Source organism: Seriola lalandi, unplaced genomic scaffold (assembly GCF_002814215.2).
Source record: "Seriola lalandi dorsalis isolate HSWRI2012SDOR001 ecotype SW California unplaced genomic scaffold, Sedor1 jcf7180002054370, whole genome shotgun sequence".
Taxonomy (NCBI): domain Eukaryota; kingdom Metazoa; phylum Chordata; class Actinopteri; order Carangiformes; family Carangidae; genus Seriola; species Seriola lalandi.
The window spans coordinates 610141-632227 of NW_019524923.1; the positions used below are offsets into that span (position 1 = coordinate 610141).

Genomic DNA, 22087 nt, shown 5'->3' on the forward strand with positions numbered 1-22087 from the left:
GGTTGCGCCAGTGTGAAGGATCTCATTCCATGGAAACCCTCCCAGCAGCAGACTCTCTTTGTGTGCTAAGCCTCTTTCACACTGCTAGGTTTATTGGGAAACTGGACTGGCAGCCACTCAGCTTCCATGTGAGTCAAGCGGGGTCAGTATGCAATGACCTGCTGATGGGCTGATGGTGAAAAATTACTTGTCTCTGAATAGGAATTTGGTCATTTTACATAGACTAGATTAGACATAGCGGCCAGCGGCCCCTTGCTGGTTGTCTTGCGTAGTTTTAGCTTGACACAAACATTTTATTGTGAATTTGGATTAAAGTATTAAGACAAGCAAACCACCTCTAACAGGTGAAGTGCAAAATTATACATCATGAATGATTTGGTTATATTCCTGGAGCTCAACCAGTAGTTGAAATATAAGTGTGGTTTATCTTGACAGTGCCACCACAGGAATGTCAACACCAAATTTCATGGTATCCTTTTTTTTTTTTTTTTTTTTTTTTTTTTTGATTGAAGCAACAGGATACCTTGTCACATCACCCATTTGTATTCATATTCTGGGGATGTAGTCACAAATGAATATGAGAAACATATCTTAATCATACCTATTAATTAATGTAATCCATGCTGTATGATCTCACATTGCCTTCCATTGAGTGTGTTAGTGAAAATTAGGACTCCTCCATGGTCAATGTACAACTAAACGGACCTTAATATGACTTGGATTGGTTCAGTAGCAGCAGGGCAGGACTACAGTTCAGCTGGTGGAGCTCTGTGAGGTGTTTGGCCACTATTGAGACAAACCCATTTAGAGTATACAAAGCTTGTGCACCACGGCTGGAGGACTTAATGAATAGCTTCTTGCTGTGCCCAGTGTTATTCATATCTGTATTTGCCTGTGTCTACATCAAAGCAGTAGCAGATTGTGTATTTGTGTATTCACCTGCTACATGTGTTTTCATACAGGGAGTGGTGTAATAGTGGCGGTGGGTAAGCGCTGCGATAAGAGGGTTCCTCTGTTCCTGTTTTCCACGCGGTATTTCATGTAGCATGCTGGGGGGTGGGGGAGTTTACCATATTGTTGGTTGTTCGAAGCATGAAAGGATGACATAGAAAGACCATGCTCTCCCTTCCTCAATCTAAGATGACAGCTTTATTGTCCTTGGTTACTCAGCTAAACTTTTGTCTCTAAACAAGAAGGGACCCCAAAAGAGAGAGGGGGGGGGGGGTCTGTACTCCCCTGAAGTAATGGGACTCATTGGTTTGCTCGGCTGTTTTTTTTTTTCTGGGCTTATTTCATGCTGGCGTGTTGCTTTTAACTTTAACACAAATCTGACACAATTAGGCCAAAGTGAGATTTCCTCTTGATGTGTCTTTTAAAAGAAACACTAATCCTCTTGCCCCCTTCCTTCTTCTCCCACTCTGTTTTTTTTTTTTGAGTTCCTCAAAAGATTCCTGCAGCGAATCAGGCAATCGTTGTCCTCCAGAGGCAGCGATATCTGCTGTGAGAACTTTTCATTACATCATGTGTAATGAAACAGGATAGTACAGATTTGTGCCTGCGCTGCACTATCAGGGCCTCATAAGGCTTGGTCCTCAGGAATGTGGCTCAGATGATTAAGGTCGCAGTCCCACGGAACCAGTGGGCATCCAGCTCTCTGCATCACATGATCTGTCAGCGGCTCTCCCCCCAAAGTGTAGCCCATTGTCAGTGGCAACCGCTGACAATGGGGTCTCCCCTAATACCATTCATGTGTGCAGCCAGTGCGCTTGTCTTACTCCCAGACAGCAGCTCCCCTCCACGACCCCCCAAAGATGTTTTTGTTCTCTGGGTTGTTTTTACTAGGAAGAGATTGCGAAATCTCCGAACATGTGTTTGCTGTTGCAAAGCACTTTTTGCAGGAAATGCATCATTAATTAGGTTTTATTTAAACTCTTTGATTTCATTTTCATCGAAAGAAAGGCCTTTAGAGGTAGCGTCTTAAAAGTCTTAAATTTCCTTTAAAAAGGTCAAAAAACATTACTTCAAAAATGTTTTTGTATTACAGTCTGTAAAATCACCAATACCATTGTGACAGACCTCTGACCTTGTAATATTTATATTTGGAACTTAAATTAATTAGTTGTTTTTTCTATCTATCTGTTTATCTACCCATCCATTTATCCACCAATTCTCTGCTGCTTATCCAGTTTCAGGTTGTTGTAAATGATCAATTGACAATATTTTTAGAAATTACTTTTGTATACTGCTGGGAATGAGCAATAAAAATGTGATAAAAATGTCCATTAATGCATGCACTTAGTTCTAGGAATAATAATTCTGGGCCTTATCATCCCTTCTGGCTTTTCTTTGGTGTCTATCAAACATTAAAATAGGGATTAAATTGTATTCTAGATGGTATTAAAAACGTCACTTATAAGCAGCGCCCTGTACAATAGTCTATATCAAGCATGTTGTGTTTTATGTTAATATGATCGGAATTAATGCATTTGTTTGGATATGAGAATTTGTCTTTCACAAACATATATGTGTCTGAATGAACTGTGTCTAGATTTAAACTGAGATATGCACTTTCTGTGTCAACAGGAGATTGTTTTGGTAGAGGGCAGCCGTGTGTTTGCGTCGTGGAAAACCCCTCCCCCTCCTGTCTACATGGAGTTCTTCTTCTTCAATGTGACCAACGTGCCGGAGTTCCTTGAAGGGGCCAAGCCAGTGCTCAACCAGGTTGGACCCTACACATACAGGTAGGACATCGCTGCACAGGGAAGGCAGGGAAGGTTGATGTTGTGTGTGTCGGAGGCGATCTCTGTAGGTCAGCCGCCAGTAACACTGTCTCCACTGGTGTCACTGTAGTAAAAAGCCCTGAAATGAAATTTTAAAAAACATGCAGCATAGAAGGGTTCTAACACAATGCCTCCTACTTTAGAGGACTGTGTTGCTGTTCGTATTTCTTGAGTCCATTGAGTTGCTCGTTTCTAAATTTGGGCTACATGAACCACACTGCACACCACAAAGTTAGATTTCACAGTGGTGGAGATAGGATGATATTTTTTTGTCAGGCTTATTCCTGCTTTTAAAAAGTGCCTGTTATTTGCTCAGCACAATATGAAAAAGGACACCACGCTTCTGCCTCCCTGCTTTCACTCTTATGGTTTGTTCGGTCACACTGATTTTAATTGAATATTTCAAAGTATTAAGACAAATGACCAGTTACAGGGTTAATGTCATCAGATCAGACAGTGACCTGTATGGTATGTTGTCTCATATCCTGTTCAGTCTGTTATGTGAGTCCCAACAAGAAACCGTTTTGATGTAGATCATTTTGAATCACTTCTAGTACGCTCACATGTTGCAACTGCCACTGTTTGGGTTCCCTAATTTCAAACGGCCGTTGTGTTGAAATTAATATGTTATGTTAACTTAAATTTATGTGCTGTACTTTTTGAGTTTTTAACTGGTCTGTGATGCTCATTTGTAACACAAGAACAATTCTAGAGAGCGTAATGTGAAAAAAAAGAAACGATAATCGTACGTCTTATTGTGTTTGCGTAGGGAGTACAGGTACAAGGACAATGTGAGCATGGTGGAAAATGACACTATGGTGTCCGCATACAACACCAAAAGCTTTGTGTTCATGAGGGAGAGGTCTGTGGGAGACCCAGCCGAGGATAACATCACCACTGTCAACATCCCTCTTTGGGTGAGTCATGAACTAAATGTCTCAAACTAGTGGGGGAAAGTGGAGTATGTGTCCTGTAACTTGTATGATTTCCTTCTGCATTTTGTTTTCTCAGTCCGACCTCAATGGCCGCCACGTCACCCTGCATTCTTTAACATCTCCTCTCCACTCTGCTCTACTTCCCGTCTCTAGGCTGTAATGAGCAAGGCGAAAGGTTTCATGAAGGTCACCATGGCAAATTTCATGATCAGCGCTACTGGGAGCCAGCTCTTCATTACTCGCAGTGTGGATGAATTGCTGTGGGGTTATGAAGATCCCATGCTGTCCCGTATCTCTCAAAGCTCACCTGAAGTGGAAAAGATCTTTGGTCTCATGTACAAGGCATGTACAGCTCTACGAAATGTTTTTTCTGATAAGAAATTTGAATGTGCTTGTAAACACGAACACATTTTAATGCCTTAAATGTTTGGATCTATTTAGAAAAATGGAACTAACGACGGGGAGTTTGTCTACCACACCGGGGTGCAGAACTACATGGATTATGGACGGGTGGAAACGTGGAAAGGCCAAAGGTAGCACTGATGCAATCTCTCTCTCTCTCTCTCTCTCTCTCTCTCTTCATTCATTCATTTCATTTATTTCACACAAATCACACAAATCAATACAAGTAAAAGCATACAAACATGATAATAGCAACTGGTAAAAATGGGACACCCCAATAAACTTCAGAAGCTTGTGAATAGGGACCCAGTCACTGCATGTACAAAATCCCTAAATCTTTAAACTTTAACTACATTTAAAAAGACTAACTAAACATGTATATATCATCTGTCAGTCCATACATTAATTCAAAAAGTAAACAATCTGCAATAAATGGAAAATAAAAATAAAAGCACTGTAGAGTAACACAGTTCTGAAGACTGCAGCTTTTCAGGGTATACAAGTTTAAATTGATAATTTAGTGGATTTCACCCTTGATTTCTATTGAAATGAAAAACAATGAAGTTATTTTGTTGTGCACATAAATCTTTGTGTGTTAAGAATAAGTTTGTGTTTCTCCACAGTGATGAAACATCACTGGGTAACCTTTGGATCAAAAGGTTTTCTACCTTTTTTTTTTTTTCTAATAATAGCAAAGCACTGGTCTTCTGTGTCTGCCTGTTTGTTTGCCTGTTGGTCTGGGCTGGTAGCACAGAACACAGGGCAGGACATCCTGATATGGGGAATGCCTTAATGATGGTTTCTAAGTGACGTTTTGGCCGCCCCAGTAATTATCCTTCTTACTCCTGGGAATCTGCTTTTTTTCAACTTTGACTTTGAGATAAATAATCAACAAAACATATAATTGTAATTTAGCATTATTAAGATAGAGTTGATAATGATGTTGACTTTAAAAGTGGGGGTTTTGAAGACATATCCAGCCAGGAAGAACCAAAGCATTGTTTTTATTCTGTTTTTGTCCTAATCATATATAAAAAAAGAAAACTTCTTTGACCGCTGTGCAGGCCGCGTCAAACGCTCATGGTTGTGATAATGTGTTGTTCTGCAGTGAGCTGACGTTCTGGTCGACTGAACAAAGCAACAGCATCAATGGATCAGATGGAAGTGCTTTCCATCCCCTGCTGGACAAGAACGAACGCATTTATATCTTCACCCCAGACCTCTGCAGGTACAGTTTAACACTATAGTGCCTTCCTGCTGCCTGCTTACCACCTGCTGTCACTTTAAGATTTGTAAATCCTCACACTTGGCTCCATAGATTGCTCGATGTTGATTGGTTAGCCGATCAGTTGGTTGGTCCACCACTTCGGTCCAGACTGAAAATATTTCAACAACCATGGGATGCATTGTCATAAAATTTGGTGTAGATGTCCATGGCATGCAGAGGATGATTTCTAATGACTTACACTTGATCCTGTCACTTTTCCTCTAGCGCCACCAGCAGGTCAAATTTTTATCTTTTCCAATACTTGACCAAAGTTGATACCTGCAAAAATGAGTTTCATGTTGTTTCATGTTAATTAGTAAATTATACTATGCTAACTAAGCTGGTGAACATAGTAAACATTATGCTAAACATCAGCATGTTAGCACGCTCAGTTAGCATTTAGCACCACTGTGTTGAACGGTCGGGTAAGGCTTGAATAGAACTTGCTCATTCGATGTGGTGTTCGGTGTTTAAAGTTATACCTGGAGTTATAGCAACAGCAAGGATATACTTCCTCCCATTTGTCCCACTGTTACCTCATGTCCCATATTCTGTTTAATATTTTACCTGAGGGTGGTGTAGTAAGTCATGATGAAGTGATGTCTATTTCTGGTTCATGACCTGAACTGAACATGTTGGACTCAGCCCACCACAGAGCTTGACGGGGGCTTTCATATCGGGTATGGTATGTTCACAGGCCTTGTATCCAATGGATTGTTAAAACAACATCCAGCTCACTTACAAGCAGTGCCGCAGGTGACCTCTGTTTACTCACCAAAGCTTTACTGCCTATATTATGAGGGCTTTTTGAAAGACTGACATGTCAGTTTCCTGAAAACTGAAATTGAATGGAGAGGCTTACTTGAAGAGCAGTGTTGGTCTGGAGTTACATGGAGATGGAAGGCGAGCGAGTGAGGAAGTGGAATAAAACCTGTGAGAGTGAGAATGAAAACAGTTTTCTGGTTGTTGACAAGTATTGATTTGTGCTAAGCACATTGTCACATCCGTGGGAAGATTCTGTTCTGGACCAGCTGGAACAAACAACTTTAATTATGTTTTCCATGTGAAATGGCCCGTATGCATCCAGACGGTTTTTCTACCAGTTACTTCTGCCAGAGGTTTTCAGCCCAAATGCTCTTGAGGACATTGAGATTTATAATGTTTCCTCTGGAGGGTTTCAACATCAGAATGTGTCCTTTGAAAGCTTGCTGAATGTTAAAAAGAACAACCTCTCACACAGTGACTTACCGATAAATTGTTCCTCAGGGTTTCATTTCGCAAATGCTAAGCCTTAGCTGTTGCAAAATGTGACTTTCCCGATGAAACTGTGTCCTCGCTCTTGCTCGTGATGAGGGCGTCTAATGTAGAAAATAACCTTGACCTAAAAAAAACAGAAGCTCCTGCAGACATCTTCCCCTTTTTGTTGAGGGTGGAAAGAATCTGTTGGAGGGGCATGGTTGTACCTTTGACTCTGATTGGACGCGTGTCAAAAACCCCTCTCCCAAATGTTTACTGAACACTTTCACCTACTTATCCATTGCCTGGTGGCCCCATCATGGCTGTCTGTTATTGTGAACAAGGGGAAAGCACCCTCCCTGTTTCCTGTACTTTTTACAATAATCTGAAGAGGAAGTGTTCAATTAAATCATGTATGTTCACCTTTCACACACACAGCTTGACATGGGGATTCTCAGTCCTTCAGTAGGAGTAGTGTTTAAACATGTGTTTAGTTTAATGACATCTGGGGCTGATCTGCAGGACAGAAAAAGTGCCAGAATTCCCATCTGTGACCCGACAGGGTGGTGACCCTTTGGTCCGGTGAGTGGCAGCTGAGCCACAAAAAACCGCAAGATTTTGACGAATTGCGGACAGGTGTCATTGTTCAGATGCCAACTCGCCTTTTGCTGCACTTTAATCTTTCCTGTAGGCGTGATCTTTAGTTTAAAAGAGATGATATGATTTGATTTTCTTGTGTCTTAAAACAACCAACATTTAAAAGATTCAATCCAACATGGCACCTGGACATGCAAAGACAATGAATTTAAAATGAAATCAAATAAAACAAACTATAAGTGGCATACAACACAAACAGGGTTTTTATGCATAAAACTAAAAACATCGACTCCTGTTCTTCTGCTACGTGGAAAGTTAAGAACTTCAGATGTTACTCATTATTCAAATTGTACATTTTTATATCTCCCCTCTTTCCCTTTTCCCTTTAATCAAAACATTTTGCAGCTGCAGTATAATAGAAGTATCTCACGCCACCTTTTAAGCTGTTTTCCAAATCTTATCCCCTGCACACTGCTTAGTTTATCTGAAATTAATTCATAGTGCAAGTCTCTCATGCCTTGCAGTACAAGGCAGAGGCTTTTAGCCCAATTCTAGTGAAGAAACACATCAGGCTTTTTACTTGGCTTCTCTCACGAAGGTCGAGGGAAAGGTCTGTACAGTATTGTTGCACAATTGGTGGGCTGCGTAGCTAAAGGCTGCATCCTCCAGGCCAGTTGGCAGACACTATATAGGCTCCTTTGTTCTCACTGAGAATCATCGGGATTCCCTCTACAGGACCGAACACTGCAGATACATAGAACAAGGATGAAGCTGCTCACAATAATGTCGTTCTCCTGGAAGATGTAAAAGCACAACAAACATTTAAGTATAATCGGTTACATTTTCTCCACTCCCAGTACAAAAGAAAGGTCAACATCATTTTAAAAAAGGACTCTCAACTGGATTTCAGCATAATGGTAGAGTCAGTACAAATCCTCCAGCGTCTGACGATCCACCGTGGACCAAGGGCCAACACCCGTACAGCGTGTGCTGATTTATTTTTACGGTCTACTACTGTTGTCTAATGTAATGACTTTTTCAAACAATTGTGTGTGTGTGTGTGTGTGTGTGTGTGTGTGTGTACCTACCTGGAAATGGTTTGGATATTAATGGATTACAAAAAATATTGTTGCACGAATTCTAGACAGCCGTATGTGTTTTTAGAGACTGGAAAAAAGGCGTGGTACTGTGAAAATTCTCCAGTCGCAGTGGAATTGTTCTTTAAATTGTTCTCCTTTGAACTTTATTGTGTTATGTGACGTTCTTGCGTGCTCCTCCCTCCAGGACGATTTACATGGAGTTTGAGAAAGATGTGGAGGTGAACGGAATCCCAGCGTATCGCTTCACACCACCACGCTCTGTCCTGGCCAGCAAAGAGGAGAACCCAGCCAACGAGGGTTTCTGCGTCACCCCACAGGAGTGCCTGGGAACTGGCCTTCTTAAAGTCAGTCCCTGTCGGAAAGGTAAATGTCAGAGTATTTTCTTGCACACACACACACACACACACACACACACACACACACACACACACACTCACACTCACACTCACACTCACACTCACACTGTGCTGTCACGCGACCTCCCTCACAGCCCACAGTTCTGCTGACACAACTTACTTATGATTTCTGCCACAACATCAACATTTTTTCCTGTGAATCCCACACAAAGCCTCTTTACTCACACTCTGGTTTTGACCTTTTTAGTCAACACATAACTTTACATTGAAAAGAACCTAAGATCTTTGGCCTTCGTTTCACTACTTTCTACCCAGCACACTTTTAAAAGACAATACAAAACACCGTTCTCACATCTGTCAAGTCCCTTTCTCTCCTGCTATCACCACTGGTAATACTCCCTAAATGACCCATGTGACACAGCTCTCCAGCCCTCTCCACACCTCAGGCGCCATCTGACCATGACTGGCCCAGTAGCTGAGGGGGCGGTAAGCCCTGTCACCTGATTCTGGCCTTGAATATGACCTGGCATTATCTAAGTGCCTGTGTTCACTGTCCAATTGTTCCTCATGTCTCATTCCCTGTGAAATAACAATACCAGTGTCGCAACATATTTCGTGTTGTAGTTTTTTAATGCACTTTTAATGCCTTTGTGGCAACTATTACTTTGTATTTATTTCAGTATCAATATGCAAAGACTTGCTTCAGTTTGGTTTTCAGGACGATTTCCATAGTGTACTGAAATGAACAGAATGAAAAAAGAGTTGTAGTAAATGGGCTGAAACATTGTTGAGCTTTCATTTAAAAAAAAATCAAAGCACGCTGAGAAATTAGGTGGATTTCAAGAGTGTGCAGAGGGTTAAGTTTAGATTCCGGCGCTAAGGAATGAACACAAGGATTAATGGTGCTTAAAGGTATACCAATACAAATATGTGTGTGTGTTGTGTGTTTGCGCTACGTTGACCTTGTGGGTTGTAATGGGAAAAGCCTCTCAGGTGACTGCGGGTGTCCAGTGTTTTTTGTCGAGCGTCTGTTGCCATACACAAGAGCAGGAAAACTGTCACCTCTGCCCCACTTCATCAGCACCTCTCACTGTGCCACCATCTGACTTCGTTGTCGCTGCCGAGACACACACGTGCTTCTCGTGGAGCTGAACCACTTGTTTATTGTTTGTTTTGGTTTTTTTGCTAAACCACAGACCTCCAGAATTACTTGCTTAGGTCGAAAGCAAAATGCACAAGTAGAACCAAACCAAGAGTGTCTCCTGTTCCTTATTGTGGAATATGGTAATATTGTAGGAACGCAATGTCTCCTGTAGACAATATAAGGAAGGAAACTTAGCAAAAGTAACATGATTCTATATCTGGATAAGTGATGCTGTCATTAAGTAGTTCGACAAGCGGGCTTGTGGTCCTTTTATGTACCTTTTATTGTTTATTTTCCTTGGAGGATCAACCCTAAGTAACATTCCCTGTGTCCAAAAATGAAGGTCAGATTATATCTTGTCGTCATATCTTAAGGGCTCCCTTGTGTCGCGATAAGATCATACATCAAACAGCACCAAACAACAGGAAATGCTGCTTTGATTAATTATTCATCCTTTGTATCAGGAATGGTGGAGATATTTATGTCGCACCGCCATGGCGTTGTCACTATCATGAACAAGAAACTTTATGCTTGTTCTACAGGTTCCCTTTACAGAGCAGATGTTCTCATCTCACCTTAGAGGCCCTTGCGCTACAGATTAGCATATTCATTAGGATATTCCTGAAAATATAATAATCACCAATTAATGTGTGAATTAGCCAAATTAATGAGTAATTCCTTGTTATGGAGGCATGTGGTAGCTCAAGTCCCTCTTGTCATAATTATGTTTCACGTCTCATTAAACCATAATGGGGCGACATTGTCACAGAGGACAAAACGCACAATATATCACAGTTGACATTCACTTCACTTTTGTTGTGACTCATTTACTGACAGTAGAGATATACAGTATGTGCGTCTTTTATTAATTCTTTCTTCAGCTTCATGCGGCCACTTTTCCTCATTGTTTGTCCTCTGAATCCTCCTCTCCTCGCACAGGTGCCCCAGTGGTCGCTTCCTTTCCTCATTTCTACCTGGCAGATGATCAATACCCGGATGCCATTGAAGGAATGTCCCCTCAAAGAGAGCATCACCAAACGTTCCTCGACCTTAACCCGGTAAGCCGCCAGGCCGCAGTTTATCAGCCTTAAATGCACTTTTTGGTTCTGCAGCTATGATTAGTAACATTTATGCTGTGACTCATCTTTGTAGCTGTGACTCATGCTCATACAGAAGCAAAGCATTTCACTGAACTGCGTGACGAAGAGGAACGGCATGCTATATTAAGATATACTGCTGCTCCACCTAGTGGTATATCAGTACTAGTGCAGAAGTTAACCCCCTGCGTTGGCCTCATCAATACCCTCATTGTACTTTTAAGACTCTTAAGAAATAAGTACATGTACACTAATACTGCATTAAGTACAATTTTGAGGTACTTGTCCTTTACTTGAGTATTTCCATTTAATGCCACTTTGTACTGCTTCTACATTTCAGAGGGAAATATTGAAGTTTTTACTCCACTACATTTATCTTTCCTACTAAAGTCTTTAAATACAAAGCATACTGTGTGCGGATCCTAAAATATCATGCATTATCATACATTAAACTACCTACGAGATTTGTAATATTATACAAAGATGATAATAATAATAGTTGCTGTAGTTATTATATTTATAATGTTGCTTGTTTTTACTAAGAGTTTGAAAGGTTGAATTTTTGTTGTTCGCAATAAAGAATAATATAGAAAAAAACATGACAAAAAAATTTCATATCAGCTCTACCTTGACCAACTATATTTCTTGACATACACATTAAGGCATCAGTAGTAATCATCTGATAATATAATATCTAATAGTATATCATTCACAGAACAAAAACTTTTGCTTTGACACTTTAAGCACATTTACCTTACAGTACTTTTTCTTAAATACAGGACTTTTACTTGTAATTGATTATTTTTACACCCATACTTATTTATTTAAATAAAGAATCTGAATACTTCCACCATTCGTACTAGATTTTATTTTGTTGTCTGTTCTGGTGATACAGTTCTTTATTTAACTCTACATTTTATTTTTTGCTCACAGACCACTGGAGTGATTGTACGAGCAAACAAGAGAGCACAGATTAACATCTTGCTCAGCAGAATGTCTGGATTCCCGTGAGTCTCTGCATCCAAACACAAGCCAAACACTGTCCATAGTCTTGATGTACGTGTGTGTGTGTGTGTGTGTGTGTGTGTGTGTGTGTGTGTATATATGACTGCTTATCACTCTTTTCATTGTTCTCATAACAGGAAAACCAGAAATTTGAATACCGTCTTTCCTGTTATGTTCCTCAATGAGGTAAGAATCATTAAAGACACACACCTGACCCGACCCAATAACAATGTGGAGGCCAAATAATGCCCTCTAAGAGCACTTTATAATTCATTGATAACGATTGAACGGAAAGCAGGGGAAGCTCAATTTTTCTTTTTTGTTTGTTTGCCGAGAGACCAATGTATATATATATATATATATATATATATATATATAATATATATATACATATATATATTATATATAATAATATTTTTATATAAATACATCTTTTCTCCAAAATTGTACTGTTTTGTAAATGATTTGTCGGCCCACCTTTGGGCTCACAGATTGGGAACCACTGCACTAGAAAGATTTTTTATGTATAAGATGCTGTAAATGTTCTTTCCATATGTATCATTCAAATTGTCTTTTAATAAACAGAGTGTGGTGATTGATGATGCATCCGCGGCAAAAGTGCAGAAGCTGCTGCTTATCGTCACTCTAGTGTCCAACTTCCCGCTCATCATCGTGGGACTGGGTGTCATCATGCTCTTCGTCTTCATCATCCTTCTGTTGCGGGCCCGCAGGCAGAAGGTACCACGCCTCTTCTCAGCTCATTTTATTCTTAACAACTTACAATTTGGCTTGCTTTGTGCTAATAGGCAATAAATGATGACAATTTTTTTGCAAAATTCATCGAGTTGCTTAACCACACACTAATGCAAATGGCACTGTGCATGTGTGTTTATCACTGTGTGTCTCTGTGCAGAATGAAGTTAAACGCATTGTGTTTACCAAGCCTACCTATGCTGTAAGTGTTTATGCTTTGATCATCTATATTATTTCTCCTTAATTCAATCTTCTGTCTTACTTTATGAATTACATATGGTCTATATGCATCTTTAATCCCATTTTTCAGTATGAAGCTAGATGACTTTCACTCTTTCTGAAATAATTCTGGTGCTGTACAGTAAACTTATTGTGTCAGGTTTGAACACATTAACAGAAATAAGATGATTTAAGCAAAATGAGATGAGTTTTAATACTGTTTTGTATCCTTAATCTAATACCGTTTGTTTTGTTATGTTTTGTTTTTTTCTCAAATCCTCAACCTACCACTACAGACCTCTGCTGAAGACGACACCTCCTACTCTCCAGTCAATGACAAGGAAAAGGATGATCCCCAAAATGGAACCTATATTGGTTTGACACCTAAACCTGACCCACAAGCTTGAGAAGGAGGAAGAGGATGGTTAGAAAGAAGCTTTGTACATTGGCAACCTTCAGAATTACAAATAGAGATTTGGAGAGAGAAAAAATTGTGAATATCCTTTATAATTGTAAATCTGTCTGTTTTTGATGTTTTTTTTTGGGGGGGGGGGGGGGGGGGGGTTGACGGGTAGAGAATTGGGACTCAACTAGTCTCAAACATACTGTGCGTATGTACTTAGTTTTACTCATGGAGGGCTACTTAAAGTCCAGGTCTTGGGCACAGTATACCCAGAAAAAAAAGTTTGACATTCATTTAAAAACACTGTGTGTGTGAAGGGCTACTTCTCACCAGCTGCTGCTCACATCAATCTTGACAACAGGCTGCAGGTCTGATGGAGAGCACAAGTTGTGGTGGTCGTAAATAAACAAAACACACCCTTCCAGCCAGAGATGTAGAGGATGTGGCCTCACCTCATTCTCTGTTTGCCTACATTAGATTCTTCTCTTGCTTTAAACTTTAAGATTGTAGCGACTCATTACTATATAACAGGGCATAGAGGGTGATTTGGGACCAGGGTTATGAGATCCATAAAATGTGAGTTTTTTGGATATCATACCTCACTCTCAGGGGGGCTCTGCTAAGCTATTATCAAAGCAAGATAAAAGGAGCAAAACATACAGCATTTAAATCAACTCACTATTACTTTGTCTCATTTGCATTTCATCCTAAACTAAATGTTGCAGAATGTTTTCATGGCTCATTATTATTTTCTATTGATATAATCTGTTTAGAGGGATACCTGTGCACATCATTGTTACCATACCTGAAAAACCTTCAGAGTATGGCATTCATTATATATACAGTATATATATATATATATATATATACGGTGTAAGATGTGTTGAACTGCTTACATTCCTCTCAGTGTATGATGGGAATGAATATCAGATTTAAAAAAAACGCTGTATATTTTGGATTCTTTAATTTTTGTAATATAAGAAGTCCTTCTCATTTTCTTTGTAAATGTTAATATAGAAATGTTTGAATGAAGAACATCGTAAGTTAGAGCTTCACAAATGTCCTCTAGTGCCATAATGAGCGACACTTTAAGCCCTGGGTGTGACAGGATGTTATGGTTGAATTGGTGATAGTCATACAGTGCTGAATTTATGTGTTGACAGTATTTTTTGCCCCGTCTAACTGCTTATACTAACTCACCTCACCATATCAAAATGTAATTCAGCTTATTATCATTTCAAAATATGCTTTTATGATGCTGTTGTTGAATGCCTTACTAGTGTCTAAGTTGCTGAATATGACACCAACAGTGTTTATGAGAGACTTGTCAGGGTGAACAGTCATTACAATTCAAAACTCATGATTGTTCAACATTGAGAAATGCTGTAGTTGTGCCTTTAATACAATCAATGTTACTAGATTTGATTTTTTTTTTTGCCTTTGTAGTTTTCACATATTTTGTGAAAGGAACGCCATGTCATACCAACAAAATCTACTCTCAAGTGCCAATTGTTTTCTTCCAGCTACCAAACAAAAATGGGGTATGGAACTGTTTTTGTAGTTTTTTGTATAGCCGGCAGGGTCAAGCTGCACTTTGAATGATAGATTGCTGTACAGAGCTACAGCTTTCTCACTCAAGGCTGGTGAAAACATTAGATTTCAGGTGCCATTTAATGCTGCAGAATTACTACATTTGAGCTGTGATGAGCCCAGCTTTTATTACTGCTCTTGTTCTTTAGTTGTAACATTTTAAGGATGAATGAGTTACTTCACACTACGTCTTTATTACATGCACTGTAATAATCAGCACTGACTATATCAGACAATAGTGGAGAAGCAGTAACATGTTTCACGTAGAGATTTTTTTTTTTTTTTTTGCTTCCTCGTGTGATTTTACTGTTTTTGTTTGATGTAAACTTTAATTCAGTTGTGTACAATAATAAAACTTAAAGAGAATAGAAGAGATTTTTGGAGAGTGCATAAAGTAGTGTTATAAATTCACAAGAGTGGATGAATGGGTAAATCAATCATTGTGTTGATGCAAAAAACAGTATTACATAATATTAATATAGTTCCTAAAGAGGATAAATTATTTTGTTACACTGATAAAACCAAAACACAGAAAGCACAATATGGATTGTACATGGGGCTGTTTTGTGCCATACTTTGATTACAGATTGTACTTTCAGAGATTATTGTAAAACCACATTTTCTTCTAATCTTCAGCTTGTTTTGAAGTGTTGACTGTTAATACTGTTTTTACTATGTATACAAAAATAAAAGTAGTTTCAGTAAATGCATCTTTTCATCATTTAAGCCTTTTTGTCAGTGTTTGGTTCTCATTTAAGGGACTTAGATGTTAGAAACCCATACAACTGCATGCCACATGAGAGAAAACGTAGAGGGAAATTTCTTGTTTCCAGCCTGTAATCTACTGCTGAAACGTTATAATATTTAATAATAATAATAAACGATATAATAAGTAATTTCTCAAGTAATTTTAGATTTCTCAAAATTGCACCAGCTTGCCTGACTGAACATGGCTGTTTGGCTTTTGAAATGAAAATATTTGCATATTCATAGATTCTGAATTTATCAATGAGGGAGTTAGCATAAATATCATTTTAAGAATTTCTAACCAAGCAACTGGGCTTTTTGATGGGCACAAATTATTATTCAAAGCTGAGTTTCTTTGTGTATCTAGTCTCATCCCTGCAGTAGGTAGTAGTCATCTCTTGTCCTGACTCCAGGTGGCGATACTGCGCCGTTTGCTGGGTGATAGCTGCTTTATATCAACAAGAAGAGGAAGAAGAAGAAGCCGTCTCCGGTGGTAGTCAACATGGCGTTCAGTTTTGGCGGCGCCACGGGAAACACAGCTGCAAGTATGTTCAATTTAAGAGTATTTTAATGAGGCTGAAAAAATCCCCCATATTTTATGGAAAGATAGTGTTATTTCGGTGTCCATACAGTAGCGATAAATGTAAATAGTCAGCTGATAGCTCATATCAAACTGCCGTAGCATGAACGCATGACATCTACCGGCTAATGATAACCTCAATAAGAAATGCTGGCAGTAAAGTAAAGGCAGTAAACTGTTGAGCAAGAAATGTTATAATTCCCCTTCTTCAAGTAGGCTAGATAGCCTTCTCTATTATATGTGTACTGTTAGCATGTGCCTCCTTGGCTAGCTGTTTTGGCTAATCAACGGTCCTCACGAGCTGGTGTTTGTGTGAGCTAACGTTTGTTCCTGATTTAAAAATCCGTCGTAGCTGCACTGTCCTAACACCCACAGCTCTCTCTGTGTTCTTGTGAAGGCGCCCCTGGGTTTTCATTCGGTACATTTGGTGCTAAGACCACAGCATCTACAGCTTTTGGCTTTGGCCCCGCAGCCACCACCACCACCGCCTCATCCGGATTCGGCAGTAAGTCCAGGGCCCCGATCGTCACTGACGGGGGCCCCTCTGCTCTGGTTTTGATCAGTGGTCACTGGAGTCACCCTCTTCCTATTTGAGACCCCCGGGGGAGGTGACCAGATGTGTATCTGCCATATCAACCAGTTTTATTATTAGTTTTAATTATTTTTTCAAGTTTATCGTCAAACAGTTCAATAATCTATGAACATAAGGGTTTGCCCCCTGTGATCATTCCTCCTGTTCATACTGGCATTTAAGAGAGCCCTTCCTAATTCAATGTGTGTGATAGAGGATGAAATCCACTTTGCTGTGCAAAAATGCATGCAGAAAATTGTGAGGTTAACATGATGCTTCAGCTGTCTGAGTTAATCGAATCCCTGGACTACTGTTTTAAGACAGATTCTTAAAAAACTGAACCTATGCTATAAGCTCATGATTGTGCTTAAGTCATGCTTGTTGTGTGCTTTGAGCTTCGTCTTTGAAGTCTTTTATTTTGTAAAACTAAAACATACTGTTACGAACAGCCACGCACTGGTGACATTTATGCTTTATCAAGAGTATTTGCAAGCATTATATTTTGGGTTAATTTGAGCAAAGGCTTCACAGATGATGACTAACTGGTTGGTATAGCAAATTTGTGTTGGCTATTTTTGGATATACTTGTTGTATTCAAATCTGATAGTGTGCCAGTTTAACTCGCAGTCTGCTTTGTGTCTGCTTTTTCTCTGTAGCTCTAACAGCTCCTGGTTTTGGGGCAGCCACCACCACTGCTGCTGCTGCACCAGCCACAGGATTTGGTTTTGGCTCCACCAACACTGGTAAAATACACAGCTTATTTACGAAGCTCGTTGTTTTTGTATCATTTTTAAGCCATGTCTTTTTTTAAGGTGTCAGAGGACTGTTTTTTTTTTTTTACAATTAATGAGCCCATACTAAGCCTGATATCCTGTCATTTAACTCCTTCATGTCATTCTCTCTTTCTTGCCGCCTGCCTTCACTGGCTGCAGGATTTGGGGGGCTGGGAGCTGGAAACACCACGGCTGGTGGGTTTAGTTTTGGGGGGTTTGGTTTAAATGCCAACCCAGCAGCAGTCAGCTTTAATGTGGGGTGCTTTGGTACAGCAACCACCACTGGCACTGTTTTCAATTTTGGTAATAGCCTGGCTAGCACAGGTAGATGACCTTTGTGATTGATTACTCAGTACAGTCTGTGTCTGTAAACACACATTTCCATCCATTTTCACATCTATGTGGTGCAATGCTTTTTCATGTCACCTTGTGATTTATCTTATAAAATGTGATGCTTTGTTGTCTCCATTTGCATGAGGAGACTAAATGTTAAATTATGCACTCATTTCATTTGATTCCTGTTGAAAGTCAGTACACATTCACCTTACATGTAAGATAAATGCAATTCTAGATTGAATGGAAGGACAATTCAATTTTCCTTACTATTAATCTTAAAGGCTTAGTTGTGATTTCAACTTCTACTATATGTCAAATAGTCAGCAATTTCATTTTTTCATTCTCTCACCTCCTTTTGTATCACACCCTCTATCTCATTTGTAATCATTTGCTTTGTTTTTCAGGTGCATTTGGTGGCTTTGGGACGACCACAACAACTGCTGCTCCAGCAGGGTCCACTTTTAGCTTTGCTGCTCCCTCCAACACCGCAGGTCAGTTGTAGAGCTGCCTTCAGTTTTAACAACAAAATATGAAACGTCTCTTCTTTTTGTTATCATTTATGTTTATGTGCAAGACAGAAAAATATGCATGTACACAAATAAAAAAAAAATAAATAAAAAAGGGACATTCAGCATTTTTGCTCAGCTGAGACAATGATCATCAAAGACGGGTTTTATCAGCCGTATTACAATATGATGAAAATATCCAGCCTGAGTACAGTACAGTTGAGTCGAAATTACAAAACAAAAATCTCGGCTCTTCCATGATCTAAGTGCTTTTTTTAGATGATGCTGTGAATATCATCTTGCTCAGTGATTGCCTTTGAGTACTCAATCCTGTTGGGTGTTTCATTCTTATTGTTTGAAGTGCAGAGGTCTAAATGTATGTTGCATTAAAAAAGAAACTAAAAACATGACTTGAATCCTTTAAATGAAGCCTAATACAGACAATAGGTTAATCATTTAATATAATTACATTTAAGCTAGGATGAGATAATATTAGATGGGGTTAAAAAAAAAATTGAAGAACAGGAAAACTGATTTTGGCACTTTTTTCAATAATATAGTATAGTAACCCTTTATATTATGGGGTTTCTTAAATTCCAAGTAATTTCAGAAGTTTCCTGGAAAGAAACATTCATTGCTAAGCTAGTGTAACTTAGAGTCTCTTAAGTCAGTGCACAGCAGGTCAACTGAGCATAAAAAAAGTGTGCTGTTCTTCTCAAGGCAGGCATGCAGTTCAGCACATATCAAAAATAAATCTTCCAATGATAGGTAAATATTAAATAATCTTTGACTTAGGTTTAAATAAAACTGACATTTCAAGGAAATGCCTTTGGAAATCGAAAGCCTGAACTCAACACCACTAACTAAACTCTAAACAACTATTAAGAACATTGCAACCTGTTTTCTTTATAAGTAGTAATTACATAGCACTTGCCAAGAAACTCTCAAGAAATTGTTAGGAACTTATTTGGAGACGTAAAAATTTAGCGCAACTCTTAACTCATCCTGCTGTTGCATACTGCCTCATACTCAGCTTTGTTTTAAAATGCCAACACTTATAGAAGCTTCCACAAGATGTCTCAGTCACTCTACCATAACAGCAAGTCCTTCCTTCAATTCCTGCAGTGATGCTTCTGCAAAGCCGGCAGAATATTTCTGTAGACTTTATTGGCATTCAGTAGCATTATTGAAGGTAATATTTTTCTCAATGTGTTGGCGCACTCTTCTGTTTTAGGAGGCCTGTTTGGTAACACGCAGAACAAAGGGTTTGGTTTCTCCTCTGGGCTCGGCACAGGAACCGCTGCTGGGGCAACAGGATTTGGGACTGGATTAGGAACGACTGGCCTGGGTGGGTTTGGAGGCTTTAATATCCAGTCAACTCAGCAGCAGCAAGGTAAGAGCCCATATTTCCAAATAAGAGTTTTATTGTTTCTGGGTGAAGATTAGAACATTAAAGAACATTAAAACCTAATTACGGGAGGAACATCATAAAACGCACAAATAAGCACATTCTCTGTGTTTGCAGAAATGTTAATCGGCCTGTCCTGGATGATTTTGCCAGAAAAGTCTCTTTAAAACAGAGGAAACAGTTCATTTCACATGTGTTTGTATGTTGTCCATTTCAAAATCAAGCAAAGATGATGATTTTTTTTTTTTTTTAAGTGTTAGCTGTGTTATTGCAGCATTTTTGCATTGATTCAGGACTATATAGCAAGCTCACCTACAATCTTTACCAACTGTGCTGTACACCTCACTGCTGCAGAGGGCGACAACACTCAGAAAGAGACAGATTTAAGCTTAAACATAGTCACCAAACCAACAGTATGCTGAGGCTGAAATATAAGCCTTTAGTTACACAGACATTGTATAATTGTAAAACACGTTGTAAAAATAACAATTATTTAACTGAGTAGTTTTCCCCTAAAAACATAAACATAAAGTTGTTTCTGCATATGTAATTTTACCTCTCCTTCCCCATACCAGGAGGCTTGTTCGGCCAGCAGGCCCAGCAGCAGGGTCAGGCTCAGCCCACCCACCTTTACCAGCAGGTCACTGCTCTGTCAGCTCCCACCTTGTTGGGAGATGAGCGTGACTCCATCTTAGCTAAATGGAACCAGCTACAGGCATACTGGGGCACAGGGAAGGGCTACTACAGCAACAACAACCCACCTGTGGACTTCACACTGGAGAACCCATTCTGCAGGTTCAAGGTAAAAAGGGATAGTTGATTAGAGAGGCTGGAAGTGTGGTTGGTTCATTTGAAGTTGAATCTCCATATCCGTTTGTGTCCTGTGTTTCCTAGGCAGTGGGCTATAGCTGTGTCCCAGTCAGTAAGGATGAGGATGGTTTAGTGGTCTTGGTTCTCAATAAAAAGGAAGCTGATGTGCGAGTGCAGCAGCAGCAGCTGGTGGAGTCTCTCCATAAGGTCCTGGGAAGCAACCAAACACTCACTGTCAATGTAGATGGTGTCAAAGCCCTGCCAAATGACCAGTAAGTGTCTATAACATGTCCTACAGTACTACTAGTATATACATGGTTTCCTAACTCTTAATGTAGACAATAGACAAATTCGTCATGAACAAATAAGGGGTCTTCTTCATGTGTCTTCTGTCTCTCAGGACAGAGGTGATCATTTACGTGGTGGAGCGTTCTGCTAATGGCACCTCCAAGCGGATCCCCGCAACCACACTCTTCAGTTATCTGGAGCAGGCCAACATCAAGGTCCAGCTCACACAGATTGGAGTGGCCATGTCTGTCACACGCACAGAGCTGTCACCAGCACAGCTCAAACAGCTGCTGCAAAATGCTCCCGCAGGTACGTGTGTGCCTGCATGTTTGTGGCATCTTCTCACTGAATTCAGCAAATGGTCGATCAGTGATTTAATAGTTTTGTTTTGTAACTAAGTTGTTGTCTCTCCCTACTAGGAGTGGACCCTATCATTTGGGAGCAGGCCAAGGTAGACAACCCTGACCCAGAGAAGTAAGTTGGTTAAGAATGTATATTCAAGACTCCGTTATTGATGGTATATGAAGAATGTGTTGAGTGGGAGAACAGTTACAAAAGACTGGGAGATTCTTTAGGTCCACCAGTAGCTGCGTTTTAATTTCTCGCAGCTAATACAGTTGTATTTGAAATCTAAACTTACATCCCATGGCACATCCACAGTATACTTCACAGTTCACAGGAAAATATGGTATTCATCATCTCATAATAGTGGAAATTCTGACTACGGGTCAGTCAAACTGTGCACTTGCCACTTCCGTTGCAGAGATTCACATTCAATATCTGAAATATGATATACAGTATTAAAGTGAGGCTTTACACAATTTATTTTTTAGCTTATTTGACAAAATGACACTTGTCTTTCAACAAAAGAATAAAGATGGCCTATGGTCCCCTGACCAATGGCCATTACAGCACACATTTTCCTGGTTTTCCTTGTTTAACTCTGCAGCGGCACGTTGTCATTAGAGCCTTAATCTTAAACTAGAAAATTCCAGGGAAATTTTGAGTGCCACGGGGGCTACTGCCGGGATGAGTACATGATTTATTTCCAGTGTTCAAAAGTCACCCTGATCATACTCTGGTTTTGAGAAATGTCTTGATATAAAAGACTCTGATATAAAACAATGTCACATCCCTCCATCATGTATTATGTGGGAAATATCTCATATTCTGTGTTGTTTTTT

At 39.6% G+C, this 22087-nt stretch overlaps 2 protein-coding genes across 6 annotated transcripts in view; both read left to right on the forward strand.

The window, feature by feature from the left end:
* The window catches only part of LOC111656794 (lysosome membrane protein 2-like), a 20339-nt gene extending 4749 nt beyond the window's left edge, over window positions 1-15590 (forward strand). Inside the window, exons 2-13 of one of the 2 annotated variants that reach the window (XM_023408652.2) lie at window positions 2584-2741; window positions 3550-3697; window positions 3869-4057; window positions 4157-4248; window positions 5226-5345; window positions 8502-8680; window positions 10757-10875; window positions 11848-11921; window positions 12057-12105; window positions 12505-12657; window positions 12833-12874; window positions 13188-15590. In XM_023408652.2, the coding sequence (XP_023264420.1) occupies window positions 2584-2741; window positions 3550-3697; window positions 3869-4057; window positions 4157-4248; window positions 5226-5345; window positions 8502-8680; window positions 10757-10875; window positions 11848-11921; window positions 12057-12105; window positions 12505-12657; window positions 12833-12874; window positions 13188-13298 (1434 nt within the window). In that variant the 3' untranslated portion in view covers window positions 13299-15590. The remainder of the gene's footprint in view (window positions 1-2583; window positions 2742-3549; window positions 3698-3868; window positions 4058-4156; window positions 4249-5225; window positions 5346-8501; window positions 8681-10756; window positions 10876-11847; window positions 11922-12056; window positions 12106-12504; window positions 12658-12832; window positions 12875-13187) is intronic. The other variant, XM_023408653.2, reaches the window with a different exon arrangement.
* Window positions 15591-16104: 514 nt separating this feature from the next.
* The window catches only part of nup54 (nucleoporin 54), a 10320-nt gene continuing 4337 nt past the window's right edge, over window positions 16105-22087 (forward strand). The window contains exons 1-10 of one of the 4 annotated variants that reach the window (XM_023408692.2): window positions 16107-16176; window positions 16609-16716; window positions 17439-17525; window positions 17715-17750; window positions 18296-18382; window positions 19632-19790; window positions 20381-20607; window positions 20700-20887; window positions 21016-21212; window positions 21323-21377. In XM_023408692.2, coding sequence (XP_023264460.1) covers window positions 16134-16176; window positions 16609-16716; window positions 17439-17525; window positions 17715-17750; window positions 18296-18382; window positions 19632-19790; window positions 20381-20607; window positions 20700-20887; window positions 21016-21212; window positions 21323-21377 — 1187 coding nt within the window. In that variant the 5' untranslated portion in view covers window positions 16107-16133. Of the gene's footprint in view, window positions 16177-16608; window positions 16717-17438; window positions 17526-17714; window positions 17751-18295; window positions 18383-19631; window positions 19791-20380; window positions 20608-20699; window positions 20888-21015; window positions 21213-21322; window positions 21378-22087 lie in introns of all 4 variants that reach the window. The other 3 variants (XM_023408694.2, XM_023408693.2, XM_023408695.2) reach the window with 3 other exon arrangements.